The sequence below is a fragment of the Nestor notabilis genome, unplaced genomic scaffold, assembly GCF_000696875.1.
Source record: "Nestor notabilis isolate BGI_N333 unplaced genomic scaffold, ASM69687v1 scaffold31578, whole genome shotgun sequence".
Lineage (NCBI taxonomy): Eukaryota > Metazoa > Chordata > Aves > Psittaciformes > Psittacidae > Nestor > Nestor notabilis.
Genome location: NW_009940198.1, coordinates 31464 through 51173, shown reverse-complemented (window position 1 = coordinate 51173; position 19710 = coordinate 31464). Strand labels below are relative to the sequence as shown.

Sequence of the window (19710 nt, the reverse complement as noted above, 5' to 3'; positions counted from 1 at the left end):
ATCCGTGTGCCCACGCTTTCCTATAGAAGAGGTGACCGTGAAAATGGGAAACTGATTAGCATGGACATTAGATGGAATTACAAAAGGGTAATATGCAAAAGGACCATATAGCCATGGGCTGGAACTGTTACCAAAATCCACATGGAAAGTCTTCACTGAAAGAAGTGAATTTTCGTAGGTAAATAGTTACATGAAATGGCAGAATGGACTTGGCTGCACTGGCTCTCTTGAGACATTGATTTTCACTGGCAGATGTTTTCTATATATTTATTGTTTTACAGATCGATCTATCTATCTATCTATATAAAAGGTATTGATGGTGTGCACAGCACTTTCAGAAGAAATAAGCAGGCCCAATAACTCAACTGATTGTAGTAGTATGTTTCTGGTAGCAGATCTGCAGCCTAGATAATCACATGTGGTGTTAACATTTAGATTACCTTGCACTCGGAATTAAAATTAGCACTGGCCCAAGTTTCAAACAACGTGAAATGTAAAGCTGTGAATGACAGGGCTTGTATCTGAAAACCTGTGTATTTACTGAACACTTCTTTAAATGAAACTACTTTTGTACATGACTTACGAGAAGAAAACAGCTTTATATGCCTTGAAAATCTGTAATTTTCTGTTATGTGCTGTAGTTCAGCAAAATTAATCCTTTTGATGTGTCACATAAGTACCCAATGGATAATTTTCTGCAAAATTATTAGAGTTCAAGAAAATGGCAATAAACAGAATATTCTGAAACATGATAACTTCTCATTTGGGGAGTGATTCCACATGTCAACACATGTGCGCACACAACGCATTAGTAGAGGATATTTCTGATTGCAGGCAGAAGGATTTGAGAGAGAAAGTTGAGCCCAAAAAAAGGAAAATAACATCTTACCCTTCACAATGTCTGAAATGTTTTCAGTTATCTTGCTTGCCAGTCAGTTTCTTTAATGAAAGTATCCTAATGAACGTATAGACATATAAGTGTTTGATAATTCAAGTATGATTGCCTTAATCACAATGTAGAAAATCATGAAAATAATACACAAATCAGTAACAGAGAATGAGCGTGTTGTGCATTTCTGAATTAATGTTTATGAAATAGGACTACCTGTGAGAAATAGCAGTGTCGAGTTTTCACACAAAACTGAGAATAGACATAATTCAGGATTTAGTCTTCACTGATGTCAGATCATTCCACAGATTATCTCCAGGGGTACAGGAGAGCAAAAATGGGAATTTTTCCCTCTATTTTTCCAAAAAGAATTAAAAATTGCACAGATTCTTTGCCGATGAATTGGATGCATTATGTTATCCTTCACTCATCCTGCTATCTTGCTAGCATTACTATGGGGAAGCAAGAAGCTAAGAATCTTATTTTTTATTTAAATGAGATAGGAAAAGTTATACTCTTATTAAGGAATCTTGAGGCTGTATTTATACAAAAAAATTATCAGAATATAGGATCATAAAGAATTTCTTACTAATTTTCAGCTTTAAGCATTGAGGTTCAAGAGAGCTCAAAAAATTACATATTTGAAGCCTGTGCTGCACAGCTGATCAAATATGTCAATCTGCTGATGATACTTTATTTTGTTATTAGTAATACTGTCCTCATGCTGTGCAGAAAAATGGAAATTGTCTGAATTGACAGAAAATAGTGGGGTGTTTATTGCAACACTCCTTAAAAAAAGATGGATTTTGTTACTGCATCATATAAGGACTTGTATTATCTAAGTATTACAGTTTTATTTAGCAAGACTGCTTGATAGAATTGTTTTAATGTTCTTTTTAGAAAGAGTTAACATAAAGGAGTGAAGGTCTTTTCTTCCACTGAACTTTAGCGGTCCTGTTAAGCAAGTACCAGCTTATTTTCTAGGCTCGCTTTTATTCCAGCTGTGAGTGGGAAACTTCACAAAATCATTCCTAAAAAGCACCTTGAGGTGACTAAATTGCTCCTTCATTTATATCAAGATGGACAAATTGAAAATCTGCCAAACACAGTCACCAGTACAAGTCCTGCTGGACTCAAACCCAAATAGATGACATGTTTTGCCTCCTCTGTGATGCAGATATGGGGGATTGATAGTTTCAAAGGTAGGAAGTTCTAGACCAACCTTGTAGATGCTGAAAGCAAGTGGCATCCCTCCCTCTTTCCTTTGTCTCCTCATCAGGATAAGAAATGCTGTCATGGGAAACACAAATAATTCTAGGGGCTTTCTTTAATTAGCAGTGGCATGAGTGTCCACAGTCAATATTGCGTAGGAAACAACTGTTGCAGTACTAGTTCTGCTTTGAGAAGGTCTCTGAGAAGTCTGCAAGAACACTGCCAAGTCCCTTTTGAACAAGTGAAGAGCAGGACTAGCAGAGGTTTTCATGTCCTCCTTTGCTAGTAACACTGCCTTTTCAGAAGGCTTGTCTACAAAATACTAACATGAAATAACAGCTTTAGCAAATGCTAACCCTAACTTACAAACAGGACTTGGGCAATGCTCATTAGTTCTTATTACATAATGCGGAACAATGGGAGGGGGTGATATACTGTTAACCAAAGGATTTAATTTGTTCTTACAGTGAGTATGTTGCACATGTTCTGTTAGTGACATTGCTGTTTTCCAGAAGGGGATGCAGGACCGGAAAGGTGAAAATCAGAGTTAGTAATAGCTAAGTTGAAGAGATGGTTTAGGTGTCAAGACTGTGATCCTAGCAGGTGAGAGGAAGGGGTTGTTACTAGTCTGGTACTTGAGATGCCTAGCTGCCATTCCTGCATGGGGCACAAACTCTCTGTGTGATTTCAGATAAAGCTTCTGTGTCTCAGCTCCCTGTGAGGAAAATTGGAATAGTTGGGTAGGGTTTTTTTGAATTCAAAATCTGTAGTTAAGAGCCATAAGATTAGGAATTAGAGTTGAGTGGCCTGAAATTCTGTAGCATTAAACTCTTAGAAAAGAGATTAATTTTTATCATTCTTGCAGAACCTAATCATCTTAGAGAAGGAATCACTCAGTAAATGTTTTTATACGGAACAACCATTCTTACCTTCTATGAAGCATTAGAAAAGTATTTATATTTAGGATATATGCCACATACTTGGTGTTTATAACAAAATAATCTATGTAGGTTTACTAATAGGAATTAGTATTTTAAACAAGTTTTATGCAACCTCAGCATTAATAGTTCTAATTTCACTTCACAATTGTATCTCTAAGAGAAACTACTGATAGTAAAAATGAGCTATGTATCCTGTAATACATAACTGCTTTGTGAGGTTGGTAACAGCCCAAGGATAGAAAATCCTCTAATTCAAGAACACCAACTTAAAACTTCTGAATGTGTTAAATACAGAATCTTCTCTGGTACAAACTGATAGATCTTTGTGCATTACTCAGGTTTTGTGGCCTTTTATTGTATTTTGGGGCATACAATCCTATTTCCTTCCTGACGTTCTGATTTGCATTCACTGAGCCTCTGCAGTGGCTTAAGATGTGTTGCTCATTCATAGGCAGTTTGAGCTTAAAACTGCTTTGCTCTGAAGTGGGACAACTGCATCGTAACTGTGTGTTGTCTGCTCTGGGCCTTGTAACCTCCAGTACAGCCACAGGGCAGACAGAAAGGAGCATTACAGCCCAAACTGTGCCAGCAACATTCAACAGAGCTCATGTGTCAGAGCTGCTAGTCAAAATGATGTTCAGTTCACAGTTAACAGTTTCCATCTTTGTTCATTCCCTTTGTTTCTTGTTGAACAAGATTGTTTTCAGGACTTTCAAATCTTTCTATTTTTATTTTGACATTTGAAAAATGGAAGTCTGCATGTGATATGTGCAGATTCCAGTATAAAGTTAGTGAAATTCCTTAAAATCAGCAGAGGATCCCAAAATTGCAAAATCTCCAGGGTTCTAAGAGCTTTGTTATATTATTCGTTACCAAATACTAACCACTTCTGTTAAACAATTCCCATGCCTTACTCAGTTAACTTGTTCTAAAGTTTCCTGTATTTTAGAATAATGTGTTTCTAATAACCAGGTCACTCTGGCACAAAAGAAGCAGCAGCTTCAGTATTCAACAGGTATTTAAAGCTGACTTTGGTTAGTTGTCGTGTTTCCTGTTTGAGCCTTGAATTTTTAGATTTTTTCCAAGTTCCTCTGTTTGAGACTTGGTAGTAACAGAAAGAGGAAAGCTGGTGAGTCCTTTTCTGGTTTGCATCATTGTGGCTTAACTTCTTCTTGGTTCCACAAATACAAGTGGATATGTTAGAGCCAGTTTTAGGATTAATACAGTATGGGCATTTTTATTCTGGGAATAAATATTCATTCTGCAATAGTTTTCATCGTCAATGTAGTCTGTACTTTTTCTGCTTCCTCCAGTGATCTTTCCAATATGAATTTAAACTATTAATTGTAAGGCAAGTGATAAAAAAGGAAGACAGACAGGTTTCAGGTGCAGGTGGCAAATCTTTTCAAGGTTAATAGCCCATTTGTAATGGAATATGGTGACCTTAAGGAAACATAATGATTCGTAAATAATAAAATGCAGGGATCTTGCACTTCACGCTCAACTCCATTGACCCTGAAATGTAACCATCACATAGGAACTAGCAGAAAGTTGGTGATAATAAATAATAAACCTTGCTGGTGACAGCACCATAAATGTTCATCATAATAAATACTGAGAATGGAGAAACATACAAATTAAATATAGTCTGGGACAACATAGTACAAAATACAGCAGTATGATGTTCAAAAACATATTTCTGGGGTTTTGACATCAGTACCAAATGTTATCTGCGTTAAGTGTGCTTTTTGGACCCGAAAAATGGAAAGGTCTGTCAAATGGAGCCTGCTCTTTCTATGAGATTGTCTACAGACATGAAGGGTTATAAATTAAGTGCTTTAAGATTTTAATTTCTAAACAGTGGCCTAAAAGGAGGACAACCTCCTGATTAAGGGGGTTGTTTTGGCATGATTTTTTTAAGGTTTGTCTCCACACGAACATATATTCAGCAAATAAATATGTTGTTTCTGGGTGGTTTATATTTAACTGCATATAAATATGTATTTATATAATCTGTATCCATCCTCATTTCTGTTGTTTGTTGTTTTTTCTTTTACTCCTGCAGTTTATTGTGGAGTGTCACGGGAACACACTTCTTCCCCAGTTTTTGGGCATGTACCGGCTTACTGTTGATGGAGTTGAAGTATATATGGTTGTTACAAGAAATGTGTTCAGCCATCGTTTATCTGTTTATAGAAAATATGATTTAAAGGTGAGAAATAACTGCTGATGAAATAACTGACAAACTAGCTGAAAATCTTTACTATAATTGTTAGATTGTGCTGATGCTTGAATATTGCTCAGAATTCTAATAAATTCAAAACCATTTTATGTAAGAGCCAGAATTAACTGGTTTACTTCTGTATCTGCTAGAAAAACTGAAGGATATTTTTATAGAAATCATACAAGTATATTTGTATTGTGAATGTTTAAATGGATCAGCTTAACCAGGTGTGTTTGCTCAATGTAGCTAATGGTGAAAGGTAAAACCCTTCATGCAAGTAGAATAATAATTTGGCTTCCTATAGGTTTTTATCAACATTATGGAAAGCCATAGCTGATTCTGCAGAGGGCTTTTATAAAATAACCAAATATCATCATCATTTAAACCAACAAAATGCTACTAACAAAGTACATCACTAGTACAAACACTTCATATTTTATTCTATATTTTAAAAATAATTCAGGTAAAAAAGAGGTTCTTAAAAAAAATAAGTAAAATTCTGTTGCTTTTATCTTTGCTTCAGAAGATTTATCTGCTTATTGTAATTTTGCCAGTAGTTAATATGCAGTGCTTACAATGCATGCCCAAAATATAGTCTTAGTCTTTCTACATAAGGCATCATATTTTCATTTCGTCCATAAAGTTCCCCCTTAGAAACCTAATTCTTTCTAACACATTGTATTTGTATGCGTTGAACTGCTAAGTGCATCTGCAGACATGTTTTAGGGTGGTTATTTAGCATTCTAGATGAAAAGATTTGTAATGCTACATACTGCACTACCCTTTCCTACTCTCAAGTATCTGCCTTGCAACTACCAAGCAATTGGTTAGGTAGTTGGCTGAACATGATTTATAAGAACCAATTTCCAGATTGTCAACAACTGACTTGTTAATATTTAGCATTATTGGCAGCAGAGCTTGCACGAGAAATATACTTTAATTTGAGAGAACTGTAAGTGTTGTAGAGCATCATCATGCATTAAAAAAAGGACAAAATCACAACAGAAGGTAACATAAGTGATATACAATATGTTCTTAGCATTGTTGTCAGCAGCTCTTGCTATTATTTACCTCTCTGAATGCTTTTGTACTCTATTCAGTTTGTCCAGCTGGACAGAATTGCTTTAATGATAAACTTCTCTTTCAATTTACATTTAACATCAATACCGTATTATTCTTCAAAGTGTCTTCACTGAGCAGATTTATAGTGACACTGCATATATTATAAAACACTTTTTCTTGATTTCCGTTACCACAGCATCTGCAATTGTAGGTTCAGAGTTCTTTCGTACGTGAATATTTTTGACACCAGCTTAGAGCTCACTTGTAGCACAAGTCTTCACCTGTGTAGATACTAAGAAAAAGAGACCACAAATCAGCATAGGATTTCAAAGGTATTTTTCTGGCCACTGAGGCATTTTATTAAAATTACTTCAATGTCAAATTTGTCAATCTCCCTAATTTTTTGCTATTGTAGATCCACTTTTTTTCCTCCAGTTTGGTTTTCAGCTGATCGTTTTCCAGGCCCAGTAGTCGTTGCAGTGATCTGTTGGAGCACAGAATATAATATAAAAGGTGTACTATCAGTAAACTATAATGTCAGACTTTCACCAGGCTTTATTATCAGTTAACAGTGTAATGCAATGAAATCCCTGCATGCTGGACCATACGTAGTAACTAAGATGAACCCAATTATCTTTTTTCTCCATCCTTTCTAAGTTTTCTAAGTTTCTCTCCACAAACAGAATAAAACATGGTATAAAATGATGTGGTTGGGAATCCTCACATTCTTTAATATGACTCTACTCCAACATTTCTTTACACCTTCCAACAAACGAGTTAATTTACCCATCTTTCAATGTCCAATTATCATGTTTCTTGTTATTATTTCTTGCAGTGCTACTATGTGATAAATGCTGGGTACTTAAAGGTGTGGTCCTGCTCTAAGCAATTTGCAAGGAAATATATACAGCCATTTTTTGGTCACCTCTAGCTTACTCAGAAAACTGCTAATTTTAACTTAAAAAAAAAAAAAAAAAAGTTAAATCTCCAAAATGTCTTTGGCAAGCAGTGTAAATCTTGTGAATCTACAGTTGGTCTCATCTCCTCTTTTGACTTCATGTTGCTGTAAGGTGCTTTGTTCTTGTTTGTGATCTTTTAAATATTTGTGTGTGTTTATATTGTGTGACATCCTTTTCAAATGTGTATTAGCTATGTCCAAATAGTTATATAGAATAGGGTATTCCATGACCAGCTAAATTGGCACAAAAATGAGAAGTCCGCCAAGCAAACTGAACTTCCAGCGTGATAGTCTCAAAATGAGAATGAGACACAAGTAAGAAGCTGCAGCAGTCAGGAGGACAATAGATGTAGATCACTTGAGGATTTAATCCATCTTTCTTCTCTCATGATACATCTTCTTCAAATGATTGCAGCAGTTCAGTGGCCCTGAGCATTCTACATACTGTATCACCTTTCTTTAAAACAGCTCTCAAGTTCAGAAGGATGCACTTCATCCACTTTTTCACCTGTTATCGTAACATTTTCAAATTAGTTTCTGACATATGCACATTTTTAGATCCATTTTTTCTGTTTCAGGGCTCTACTGTGGCTCGAGAAGCCAGTGACAAAGAAAAGGTATGGTGCATTTCTGTTTCTTTTTCAGTTATCTAACCTGCTAGCTAGTCTCAGGACAAACATAACCAGTGCTGTTCTGCCCATTTTCTTTGTTTTCTGTCATTTTCTACCCTCTTGAGTTCTACCTTGTTCCCTCCTTTATCTTTCCTCTATTTTCTGCAGACCTTTGAATATTGGTTTGCAATGGTGTTGAGATTTCAGAGGTAAGTGAGCCAATCCTCTACCTCCTCCCTTTCCTTTTTTCTCTTCTCTTAGTTTCTTCAGGGCCTGCCCTGTGGTAGGAAAACATCAGGACCTTCTTTTCTTCCCTCCTGCTTCTTCATCTTCTTTCTCTTGCTCTTTAATGTCAAGATACATGGATACTCCATGTCAGTTATTGGAATTATGTGACTTGGCACCACTTCTAAAGTGAATGCAAAGATGAACCAAACCTTGAATTGTGAGAACCTTTGGGTACGTAAAGCTCATACGAATGAGCAAATAACTGAAAGGCTTAGATGTACATGTATCTATAATGAGAGACAGTCTCCGTCAAATTATGAGCTGAAACTTTGCTCTAAAAAGAAATTAATCATTTACTTTTCTTCATCCACAACTTCAATTCATTTGGAAAATTTAATGCTCTCAAAATCAACATTTCTCTGAGGTTTCATTGAAATAGCCTGATGGCATTTCAGGAGAGTTTTGTCTAGAGATTCTACAGATAATTGAAGGTGGACATAGTGTCCATCATCTAAGACTTCTTTAGATTTCCAAATTTGGGATGAAGTCTAGGAACCCATGACCCTTGTTTTCTTAATTTTTCCAAGCACATTCCTTCTGAATTAGCATAAGATCATTCAGCAATTCACTTAAAAAACTTCATTTTATGTTGTTCCCAAGTATCATCCAGATCATTTGTTTTTCTCCTAAATGTTAGATGTACCATACCTGCCTCTCCGAGTCTTCCGCAGATCACACAACTGCACTAAGGAGTAAGGGACATGCAGTCCTACAGTTACTGCTGTATGAAAAACTGTGCTAAGATTTTCCACTTTGTCCTAAGGTATGACCTTCTTGCAGCACTAGGCAACTACCATGTCCCAAATGCCAACTGCAGTTAGCATAGTCAGCATTAGCTCTCTTGCTGTACCAGGCCCTAAAGATCATGTCTTGAATGGTCTCCCTCCTTTTCTTGTGGTCTATTTTTGTTATTGTTTAGTAACACACAACTTTAATGCTTTAAAAACAGAGAGATTAACCCCTTCAGTGTCTTACAAACGATACCTGGTGTCATTGAAAACCTCTGTTGGTTAGTACTAATATAATTTGATAGAAATGAAGAGGGCAAATTATTTGGATGGGGCTAATGCAGGTTGCAAAATTAATGCTTGGGATAGTAATATAAAAATATTTCATATATTCAGCTATACAGGAGCTGATACTGTACAGATATTTAGTGCAGTGTGTTTGGGCCTTTTTAGGATTGTCTTATAATATTTTTATATTATTATAGTTTAATAATAGTACACACATACTATAGACTCATTGAGTGAGAACCTCAAAGAAGCAGAGCCTTGATTTTGTTGCTGTGTAAGTTCCTGGCAGAATTACTGTTGAACTTTTTTATAGCTAAGTTGTGTAGTTTTATATAACTGTATACAACAATTCTCTAATTTTAATGTGAAATCATAACTTCAGTAAGGCAAATAACAAATTCCTATCAAATTCAACACATCTAGACCCTCTCTTTTATTTTGAGTACTTCTGTGAAAGAAGTATAAAAGCAGCCCTAGTCCCCCAGATTCTTCTTCTGCTATTTTAAATCTCACATTATTTTCTTTTCAAAGGAATTCGATTTCTTGGAGACAGAACTGCACTAAACTTACTGCTGTTGTAAGCAGACGGTCTGAGGCTGTTAGAACAGCCTTCTGTTACTCATTGTTCCCCTCAAATGCTAATGCAGTGCAGCAGAGAAGCTGCAAGCTAGCACTCAGAACAGACCTTTCTAAGAAAGGGAATTAATTGGGTAGACTTCTAAGTTGTTAGAGATCACCACATTTTACAAACACTTTAAGAAAGACTGCTAGGGATTTAAGCAAGGGGAAAATAGTATTTTGCTTATTATGTGGTTTTTGTCTGAAGTTTTGGAGTCTGCTGTTTTGATTTGAAAGGGTCAGAAGAACACGCTACCTCATGTCTGTGTTGTAGATGTTTGGAACATTCATTGTCACTGCGATCTGAATCTCCTGCGGTAGGCACTAGAACTGCAGTGGTTTACTCATCTGAAGTACTCGAGTGTTTCTAACGCACAGAGTTTAAGCTTGCTTAAAAAGGGGGTTATGTATTGATATGAATAGACAAGGAAAGTTTGTTTTGAAACTCTTGTGAGATGTATCTCTGCACGTGTGGCACTAATTACAGGACCTTAAGGACTGTGTTGACATAAATATGTAAATGGTCCATTATTTGTAACCCGAAAGTGAGAGTCCTGTAGTGTGTTGTTTTCACTTACGTTTTTTCTTATGTAGGTGTCACTATTTCAGACTTTTTGTTTGTTGTCTGGCTTGAGGTTCCCATGGAAATCTTAAAGATGTTAAAATGCCTGAAAAAATTTAGCTTGAAAAGGAAAACAGAAAGAGGAGGACTGGCATTTTAGGAAGTCATCTAAAGATATTTTGGCATCTTCTGTGTTAGAAGAAATTGCTCTGAATGCTTAAACAAAACCAGACAACCTCAAATACTAGCTGGTGTAGTAATTTATTAGCTAATTTTTAGCCAGAGGCAAGTTAAATCATCAATTTATTAATATTACCCTGAAATGACATTAATAATAATAGAATTTGAATTAATGGCATTATTTAATTACTTAAGTAAATGTATCCACTGCTATTCACATCTGAAAAACAGAAAAATAATGAAAGACAGGAAGCTTTTGGTGCTAAAATGTACAGCTAAAATGTCTGGTAGTGCTGTAATTTTTAATAGGCTTTTAAGTAATTCATATTTAATTTCAAATGCCAATGTTCAAGTAATCGAATGGTTTTCAGAATATCAAGCATAGTACGTAAGCTTCTTTTAAAGCTGCAGAAGCCAGAAAACAGAAGAGCAAGCCTTTCAGTCACATTCTAGTGCAGACTGCAGATTTTAGATAAATTACTTTGAAATGGCAAACTTGGCTTAAATTATGACATTATTGAATCTTTTTCCTATCAAACTAGTCTTTTGTCATTTACTCAGTTAATGAAGAAGAGGCAATTATGCAGAAAGATTTAATGGATTATAAAATAAGAAATCAAGAAAAATATTTTTCTACTTTAGTTTTGCATGTAAAATAGCTGTTAATATTCAAAGATTTTTTTTTTTTAAAGATCAGTTTTAAGGAAGAAAAGCTGGCTGGAATGACTTTGAGAATGTTACTTTTCTGTCCTGTTTTCAGTTAATCTCCTGTTTGCCTTCAGCTGTTTAATATCCTAACATATTGATGAGAATGTCTGAAACTGTCATTTCAATATTTTGTGATAATCAGTGTGGATATAGTCTCCATCCCTTAGATTTCGCCTTAACACACAACTCCTCTTATTTGCATTATAGGTGATATTTTTAGTAAGAAAGGCATCACTTTCTTGGCAACAAGTATCATAACATGCACTTGCAGATGTCTTGAATTTTGAAAGAACAGCGTGTTTCAACAGTTGTCAAATCTGACAGCTGCTCCTTTTCCTTTTTTTTTTTTTTTCTTTCTTTAGTTGTCTTTAGTTTTTTATTTTTATTATTTTAATAGTGGGCATTTTCTATTCATTCCTTGGACAGTTTTGCCCTCTTAAGTGAAAGCAGGATAATGCAGAACTCCCCTGGTGGTCTGCCTGCTCACAATTACGCTATACTTTGCAGGATGACATCGAATTAGCAGTTACAGCTGAGACTACTTGTACTTACAAAGACCTTAAGCATGTTGCTTGTGAGTGAGCAATTTGGAAGGAAATTTGAAGAAGAAAACCGAAACCTAACTGAACTAAAGCCCACCATATTTCATCTTTGAGCAATTTTGGAGATTATTACATGTTTTTAAATTAATCTAAAACTGGCTGCATTGCCCGTCTGTGGTATTTGTTGTTTCATAAAGAAGCATAAATACAGAAAAATTACAGTAAACGCATTTGAACAAAGAATTTTCAAGTTCCTTTTTGGAAGGATTGCCATAGTTATGCTTATGTTATGCTTAGTTAAATTGTATGCAAAATATATAACTCTGAGAATTAGATCTGAAGATGCTGCTAGATGTAATCACTTCTTACCTTTACTTTTTGTTTTACATATTGCAACAGATGGAAGTTAACTGATTTCTGAGATTTTAGTATAAGAGCATAACAACAAGATTACTCAGTCTTTAACTAGTTTTTTTTCTTTTGATGTCAATAGTTAAAACTTCATTCAAGTTAGCAGATCATCCCAAAATCTGAGTGATTTTTTTCCTGCTATTTTCAAATTGCTTATTTCAAAGCAGCATTTTCTTTGCTTTTAGTAATTTCAATCCACTTTACATGCTGATCTCACACAGCAGACATGTGAAGCATGTCTTAGATTTCTTTGTGAAATGAATCTCAAGGTTGCATACACAGAAATTATAACTTTCAAAACATTGCTTTACAGCACATCACAAAGATAGGAACAGACATTCAGAGTTAAGATTCCTGTTTCAGTCCTCATATGACACCAACTCCATTATTAATTTTCAAAACAAATCACTAGTTTGCCTTTGGGGGGTTTTGTTCTTTTGTTTTGGTTTGGTTTTGGGGGTTTTGTTTGTTTAGAACTCTGTTTTCCATATGTTAAAAGATTTTTTTTTAAAAAAGAGAGGAGAACTTTGTCTTGAATTTTGTATGATGCATGCTCATTTTGCAGCAGGAAGACATTAAAGCTAGGGATAATTCTTGTTGCATTACCCTAAGCATTGAAAAAAGATGTATGGTTACTATTTTGGTACATGCTTGAATTCCTAATCCATCTACAAAGTCCTGCACAACTTTTTTTGTCCTACAAAAATGGCTGTTTATACTGGCTAAAACCATTCTGAGTGTTCCCTCAAACCCCTTTTTGGGGTTACAGCTCTATTTCCACTGCCATTTACAGTCTTGTGATGCCAAGTGGAGCTGCAGGCCCTTGCTTGGTTAGAAACCCCTATCTAGGACAAGGCAAACTACAACAAAAGTTTGGACCTGGCTCCCCTCACTGCTTTGGGGAAGAAGCTGCAATCTTAAGCCTTCTAAGAAAGCTCTATTTATTCTTCCACCTTGTGGATCTAGTCACTGCAGGCTTTTGATTCAGTTCAAAACCACCTGTGCCAAAACACTGTAAACTATATTTAGCATTATATCCTGCCTTTTTTTTTCCCCAAAAAATATGCTGCCTTCTATTTATGCCCATGAGCCCAGTCAGTCTAAAGTTGATTTAACTTACACCTTTTTTTTTTTTTCTTTTAATTATGTGAGCCATTTACTGTGAAAAGAAGCCTGGGGTGTGGAACTTCACTCTTGGCAGATGTTTTATACTGTTCTCAGAAGTTATAAGCTGTAAGCCAAATTTTGCCATGATTAGGTGTGTGAATAATGTGACTTGTGCCTAGTTCCAAACAAACAATAAGACTGCTATGCAATGTTTCTCCTACAACCTGATCTTTGTCTTTGTTAGGTGAGAAATTGCTGCCAGGTTGTGAAGACAATTAGTCTTTTCCTTTTTCGATCCAAGACTTACTTTAAAATCTAACTGTCCTACAGCTGGTTTAACAAGCTTCTTCCAGAATGTCGACATTAATGTTGGCCACAATCAGTATTTTTGATTATGATGCACAAAAAAATCCCTTTGGGGAAAAAAGAAAGCTAATATTCATTCAACACATTAGGTTTGGGTGCTGAATTGAGGTGTGCTAAGAAATCTGCAAAAACTATTTCCCCGTTCATATAGAAATAAAACTTCACCTGGTTCTTGCCTTTCAAGAATTATTTTTTTCCCCCCAAGAGAAACAATGTCAGTGAGCTGTTTAATCATATTTTTAGTTTTTGAATCAGGCTTCACACATTCTGTCATCTTAGTCAAATAAATCTTTATTGCTTTTCACCTTTTTCAAAGGTAGTGAAATCTTCCTGCCATTAAAATTCCCTGTGACTATGGCAGACTTTGGAACGCAAAGCCGAAGTGGGCAATAATGACATGCTTTTTTAATAAATAAATACTTTATATTTGTAAAATCTATTGTGCCTTTCTTGCATCTTTAAGTAGGGGATTAAAAATGATGGAGATGGTTCAGAAAGAAAATCTATTATTAATTTAGTGGAAGTAGTTAGATGTTCATCTCCTGCACAGCTCTTAAAATATTTAGTTCTTTAATGATAGTAATATGTTCATTATAATGAATTACATTCTAGGAGAATCTTTTTCCAACAAGGATTTTGCTTCATTGGAAATATTTGAGACTTCATTAAAAATTAACCGCATCAATTATTTCATTAAAGCAAAGTCTCAATTTTTTCATTCAGATAGTGTTTTAAACTGCCACAATGTGGTTTTACTTACGTTTATTTCAGTGCATAAGAAGAAAATGTGCATATTAGGGTTTTTCAATGTGAACACATATATTATTAATTTTAAACAACTACAAGAGCCCCTTCTAGCTGCATATTTCATAGTTTTGGTTCCTAAATTCACAAATCAATTTTAAGACATGAATTTCTGTTAAAGTACTACTAGAATTGCTGCTAGTGCTGGCTGTTGTTAGTAATATTTGGGACTGCAACAGTCTCCTGGGGCTTCTAATATTCTACAGCTATAAATTAATAGGGAGAACGATATTGTCCAGTACATTAAAAAAAGAAAAAAAAAAGCTTTATCTGATAATACCTAGAAAAAGGGAAGAGAATAGGCTGGGAGGCATCATGCAAGTAATGTGGTGAGGGCAGCCACTGGCACATAGCTTTTTAGCTTCATTTTCTTATATGGGACCCACTGCTTTTACTTTTTCCTCTTTTTCCCCATGCTTCCTTGGTTCTGGCTTTTAATTTCTGCAGTTCTACACTTGCCAAGTCTTCACAGCTATGGGCATTTGGGTGAGGAAAAATGACCTCAGATAAAAATCCTCAGAGGCATTACTGAGGACTGGCAGAGCCTGCACATGAGGCAGTGAGGAGTCTGGCTTTTGGGGAGAGCCGATTCACTGCCCTCAATGTCCTCGGGAGTACCCATTGAGTCTTGCAATGGCAGACAAGAAATGTGGCTGTGTCAGCTTTGCTAGCTCACTGCTATTAAAAGTAGATTAGAAACAAGGTTAAAGTGGAGTATGGCACCTGCACAACTGGCTTACTAGCTCTAGCATCATCCAAAAAAAGGACATTGCTTGTCATTTACATTTATTTTTACTAAAGCTAGGACTGTGTTCAGTGGAGAAGCATGCTTTCCTCTCCCACCACCCACCAGGTCTGACTGACTGATGTCGTGCTGTGCAGGAAGTCCGTGGCAGAGCCTAGAGATGAACCTGCATCTCAGCATCTTAACCACAAGCACATCCTTCCTCTTTTCTTGCTCTCCAGCTTTACACAGCATTAATATGGGGGTTTTTCCATGTTAATGCGTTTGTTAAAAAACCTCTGCCTAGTTTAATAAGTAACTTGGATATACTAGGTGGAAAGATAATCTGAGATTTTGGGATTTGTTGTGACTTTGGGCTAGAAATTAAGGGAGCTTGGTTTCCTGCATTCTTTTCATTACTGTTTCATCTTAAATTAATTCATCAAAATCTCCTCTCTATTCTTAAGCATCCCACGCATTGGATTCCATCCTCTGGTGTTGGCAACATCCCTGGATCCACAGTCCCGCCTCTGCAGAATTAGCCCTTGTCTCTGGGACAGTTTGCTCAATTCTGTAGTATAATCTCTACAGCTGTTAGTCTGGAATGCTTATCTGATGTTTCCCATACTCATTTTCATCCTAAACCACTTACTGAGTAGGCCAGAAAGACAATTGATGCAGGCTGTGCTGTTGTATTGTAGTAAACAGTTCATTGTCAGCTTCAAGAAGTTTCTAGCGTCGTCTTTAAGTGAAGCAGCAGAGCACTGCAGGATGAATCCTCTGTGGAAGGAATCTGGGATGGGTGAATGGTTATAGATCCATCTCAGCTACTTGTTTGGTTTGTTAGGTTTTGGGTTTTTTTATTTTAAGTTAAAATACAGGATCTTTATGAGAGAATATCTTAATATATCAGAATTTTCTAGATGCAACACAGTAATAATTCAGAGCAGCCAGACTAGGACCTCCTTGTTTTTTTTTTTCCTTCCCAGAGTTCGTAGGTGTCAGGATGCAATGGATTTAACATGGATTCATAACTATTAAAATGTTACTAATTGTTAAAGTGGTTTTGAACAGCGGTTATTGGAAGAAAAGGGTGGTTTTTCTAAACAAAAGCAGTATTTTGGGATCTTGAACAATTCACAAATTCCGGGTCCAGAAGATAAATTTGGTTAGGAAACTGAGTATTCCAGCCAATTCTGTGCACAGCCTGACAGTAAGAAGAACTTTTGGCCACGGAAGAGCTATGAGGGCATATCAGTGTCTGCTACGATGCTCACATTTTAATGCTGTATTTTCCAATATGTACATTTTGGAGCAGAGCAAAGAACCTCTGAGATTAGTTTCCTTGCTGTGTCATAGGAACAAAATAAGCTTTGTGAAAAATACCATCTCCAGTACAGTTATAAGCAATGTCTGACTAGTTAAACTGACAGGGAACATTCCAGTAGGCTGATGTTAGCTGCTTTTTATTTCTACCATAAAGACTTTCAGATCAAGAGGAAATTGTTTTATTCAAAGTACATTAGCTCATGGTCATTTAGGGTTGCAGCACTTGGTTGTTCTGCAACATTTTCTTTGTAAAGAAAACCTGTTCTTCCCTACTATTGATTAAAGGCAGGGAGCAGGGAGAGAGGCTGTTCATTGCTCTTAATGGGCAAATTTTTTAAAGGCTCTGGTTTCAGAAGCTACTATTCCTTCTAGTTTACTTGACCAAATACCCTGAAGGAACTGCTCTTTTGTTTGTTGGCTTGCTGGGGTTTTTTAAGTAAACTTCCAGTCACTGCCCTTTGAAAACAGAGCCTGTTTGAGAGGTCTTAGTACTGAATCCTTTGGTTACTCTATCTGGCTTTCCTTAATGCTGTTGCAAATCGCTTCATGGGAGAGTTAAAGATGAAGCTAATCAACTAATGCTCCAACATCAAGAATATTTAATTACATATTTAAAAGGCAGCGGTTTTCTCTGGCATTTGCTCCTTCTAAGCAGCATTTCATAATTCATGTTCACTCAGTGCTTTCAAATAATTATTTGGTATTAGGCACTTTTAAACATTCATAGCAGCTATGTAAAACGTAATCCAGTCTGAATTCATGTATAAGATTTGATGCAAGCACTTTGCTATGAGGTATAGACTGTGTTTCAACTACACTTATTGCCAGTCACTTTGACAAATGACATCTTGGAAGAAGCTCAGTGCAAATCAAGGTTTGATGCAAATCAAGTATTGAGTTGGAGATTTTGTCTTGGCTACATTTGCTGCATGCCCAGTAAATGACTACCTTCTAGGCCATTTACAGGAGGGATAAACTAAGAAAAGGGCTCTGTGGTTGCAGCACAGGGAGCTGCGTGCAATGGACGTGCCTCTGCTTTTGCCAGAGAGGTGGCTCGGCAGTACCCTGTCCAGCTCAGGAGAGCTCCAGAGGTGCCACACCGGGCCAGCAGCTTCACTGTGTTCCTCTTTGTGATCCTACCTTCACAGGAGTTTTGGTTTATTTTAGGCCAAAGAGCTGCCGACGTTCAAAGACAATGATTTTATCAACGATGGCCAGAAGATTCATATTGATGAGAATAACAAAAAGATGTTCCTTGAGAAACTCAAAAAGGATGTTGAGGTAAGAATCTGCCTATTCAGTTATACATGATTAAAATGTGTGGCAGATGACAGATATCCCAGGAAATCATCCTGTGTTTCATTAATGGAAACTCTTGTTTATAAGACTGTAAGCACTGACTGGTTTAAATGAAACACAATTTAAACTTTCAGGAGTTGATCACTGCTTTTGCTGATGTGGTAAATGGCTTGCTGCCATAGCTGATTGCCATTGTTCCTGCCTTGATGATGTGATGTTAAAATGATGGTGCTACTTAGTACTTAAGTGCTTTACAAGCCTAGTACTTCCAAATGCCCCCAAGAAAGAGGTGAGTATTGTTGTGTTTTACAGGTGGAGGTGCACCAGAGCTGAGGCCGTATATGGACTGTAGTCCATGACAGAAGATGTAGCATCCCCACTCACAGCCATACGTGTTCTATTTGTTTCATATTACTAATCCAATTTTGAATCATCCTTAGTATCATGAGTAGAGTGCTTCAGTAATTTGTGTATAGCAGTTGGAATCAATTATTTTAATATAGACTTTCATAAATATAAATTTGTAATTGGCTGAATATAGTCAATACTTAATAAAAAAGTTTTAATATGTGAATTTAATGTAATATTTTCTTATAACTTATTTAGTTCTTATAACTTATTTATCAAATGAAAATAAATATAGTGCTAATCAGTTCACACAGCTTGACTGAAGTTTCCATTGTTGAAAATACTGTCACTGAAAATACTGTCACTTAGCAAAATATTTTGCAGCCCTTATACCCAAAGCCTAAAATCTGGGGTTTTTTTTTTTTCAGAAGAGACCTGATAGCAAAATGTGTCTGTGACTTGATGAGCCTTTCAGCTATCAATATCAAAATGGCTCTGTGAATTTACTTGCGTGGTTCTTCAGATCTACATCTCATTAGTTGCATGAAAAAAGTACTGTAACTAACCAATAATTTGCTTTTAAGGAAATTAATTTCCCATGATAGTAACAATGAGAATGTATGGTGATGAAAATTATTATAACGTAAATACTTGTGAAATATGAGTGTGTGTTTATTTTATATTTAAAATATTGTGCTGGAAAAGTGCTCTACTGATGTCAAAGCTCTAGAGATGAGTTCATTTGGGTTTAAGTTTTTGCTCTTTTAACGCGTACTGCTGTTGCTGAATAATGCTTTTATGGTAAGCAGGTTGCAGACAATATTTTAAGTATGTGCAAGGCATGTGGAAGATATTACCTCAGAAAGTGTGTCTGATTTTTATCATTTACTGGCTTGTGAACATAATGTCAGATTCCAGATCTCTTCTTGAGAGGCTATTTTTTTATGGGCTTGAAATTTATACAGAGCATTGTTAAATATCCATGTAAACCACTATTGTGAAGGGATCTGGCACCTGATTTTAACAATGGCAAGCTGTTCTTTAACCTTGAGTTTCTTTTATTGCTCCTTCTGCCCTTGTTAGATGACTGATAGTATACACTTTGTACCCAATGTTTAAACACATTTCACTACAATGAAATGAACAACACTTAGCATGCGATTATCTTATCACGCAATATTTATGGTTAAACATATTATGCAGTAGTATTCTAAATTCTATGACTTTATATGCGTTCTTGTTTGTCATTAAGTCTGTTTCTGTATTTCTCTCATAATTGAGTCTTAAGTCCCCTTCCTTGTGTTCAAACAAACAAATATCTATTACTATTGTTTTGATGTCCTCATCTATTTCCCTGCCTCCTCATTCCACTGAAAATGAGAAAAAGCATATTAAGGGTACTTTTTCCATTTTAGATCAGATGATCTTTTCTTTGTGCTGATCTCTCTAAGTCTTTTTTTCTGTCGACAGCAGCACACTTTTTTCCCAAGAGCCATTCTCTTCTAATTTGC

At 36.0% G+C, this 19710-nt stretch overlaps 1 protein-coding gene across 1 annotated transcript in view; it reads left to right on the top strand.

Moving 5' to 3' along the window:
* Nucleotides 1-19710, top strand: part of LOC104410149 (phosphatidylinositol 5-phosphate 4-kinase type-2 alpha) — a 34356-nt gene that overhangs the window by 7826 nt on the left and 6820 nt on the right. The window contains exons 2-4 of the mRNA XM_010020234.1: nucleotides 5108-5254; nucleotides 7865-7903; nucleotides 17720-17833. Coding sequence (XP_010018536.1) covers nucleotides 5108-5254; nucleotides 7865-7903; nucleotides 17720-17833 — 300 coding nt within the window. The remainder of the gene's footprint in view (nucleotides 1-5107; nucleotides 5255-7864; nucleotides 7904-17719; nucleotides 17834-19710) is intronic.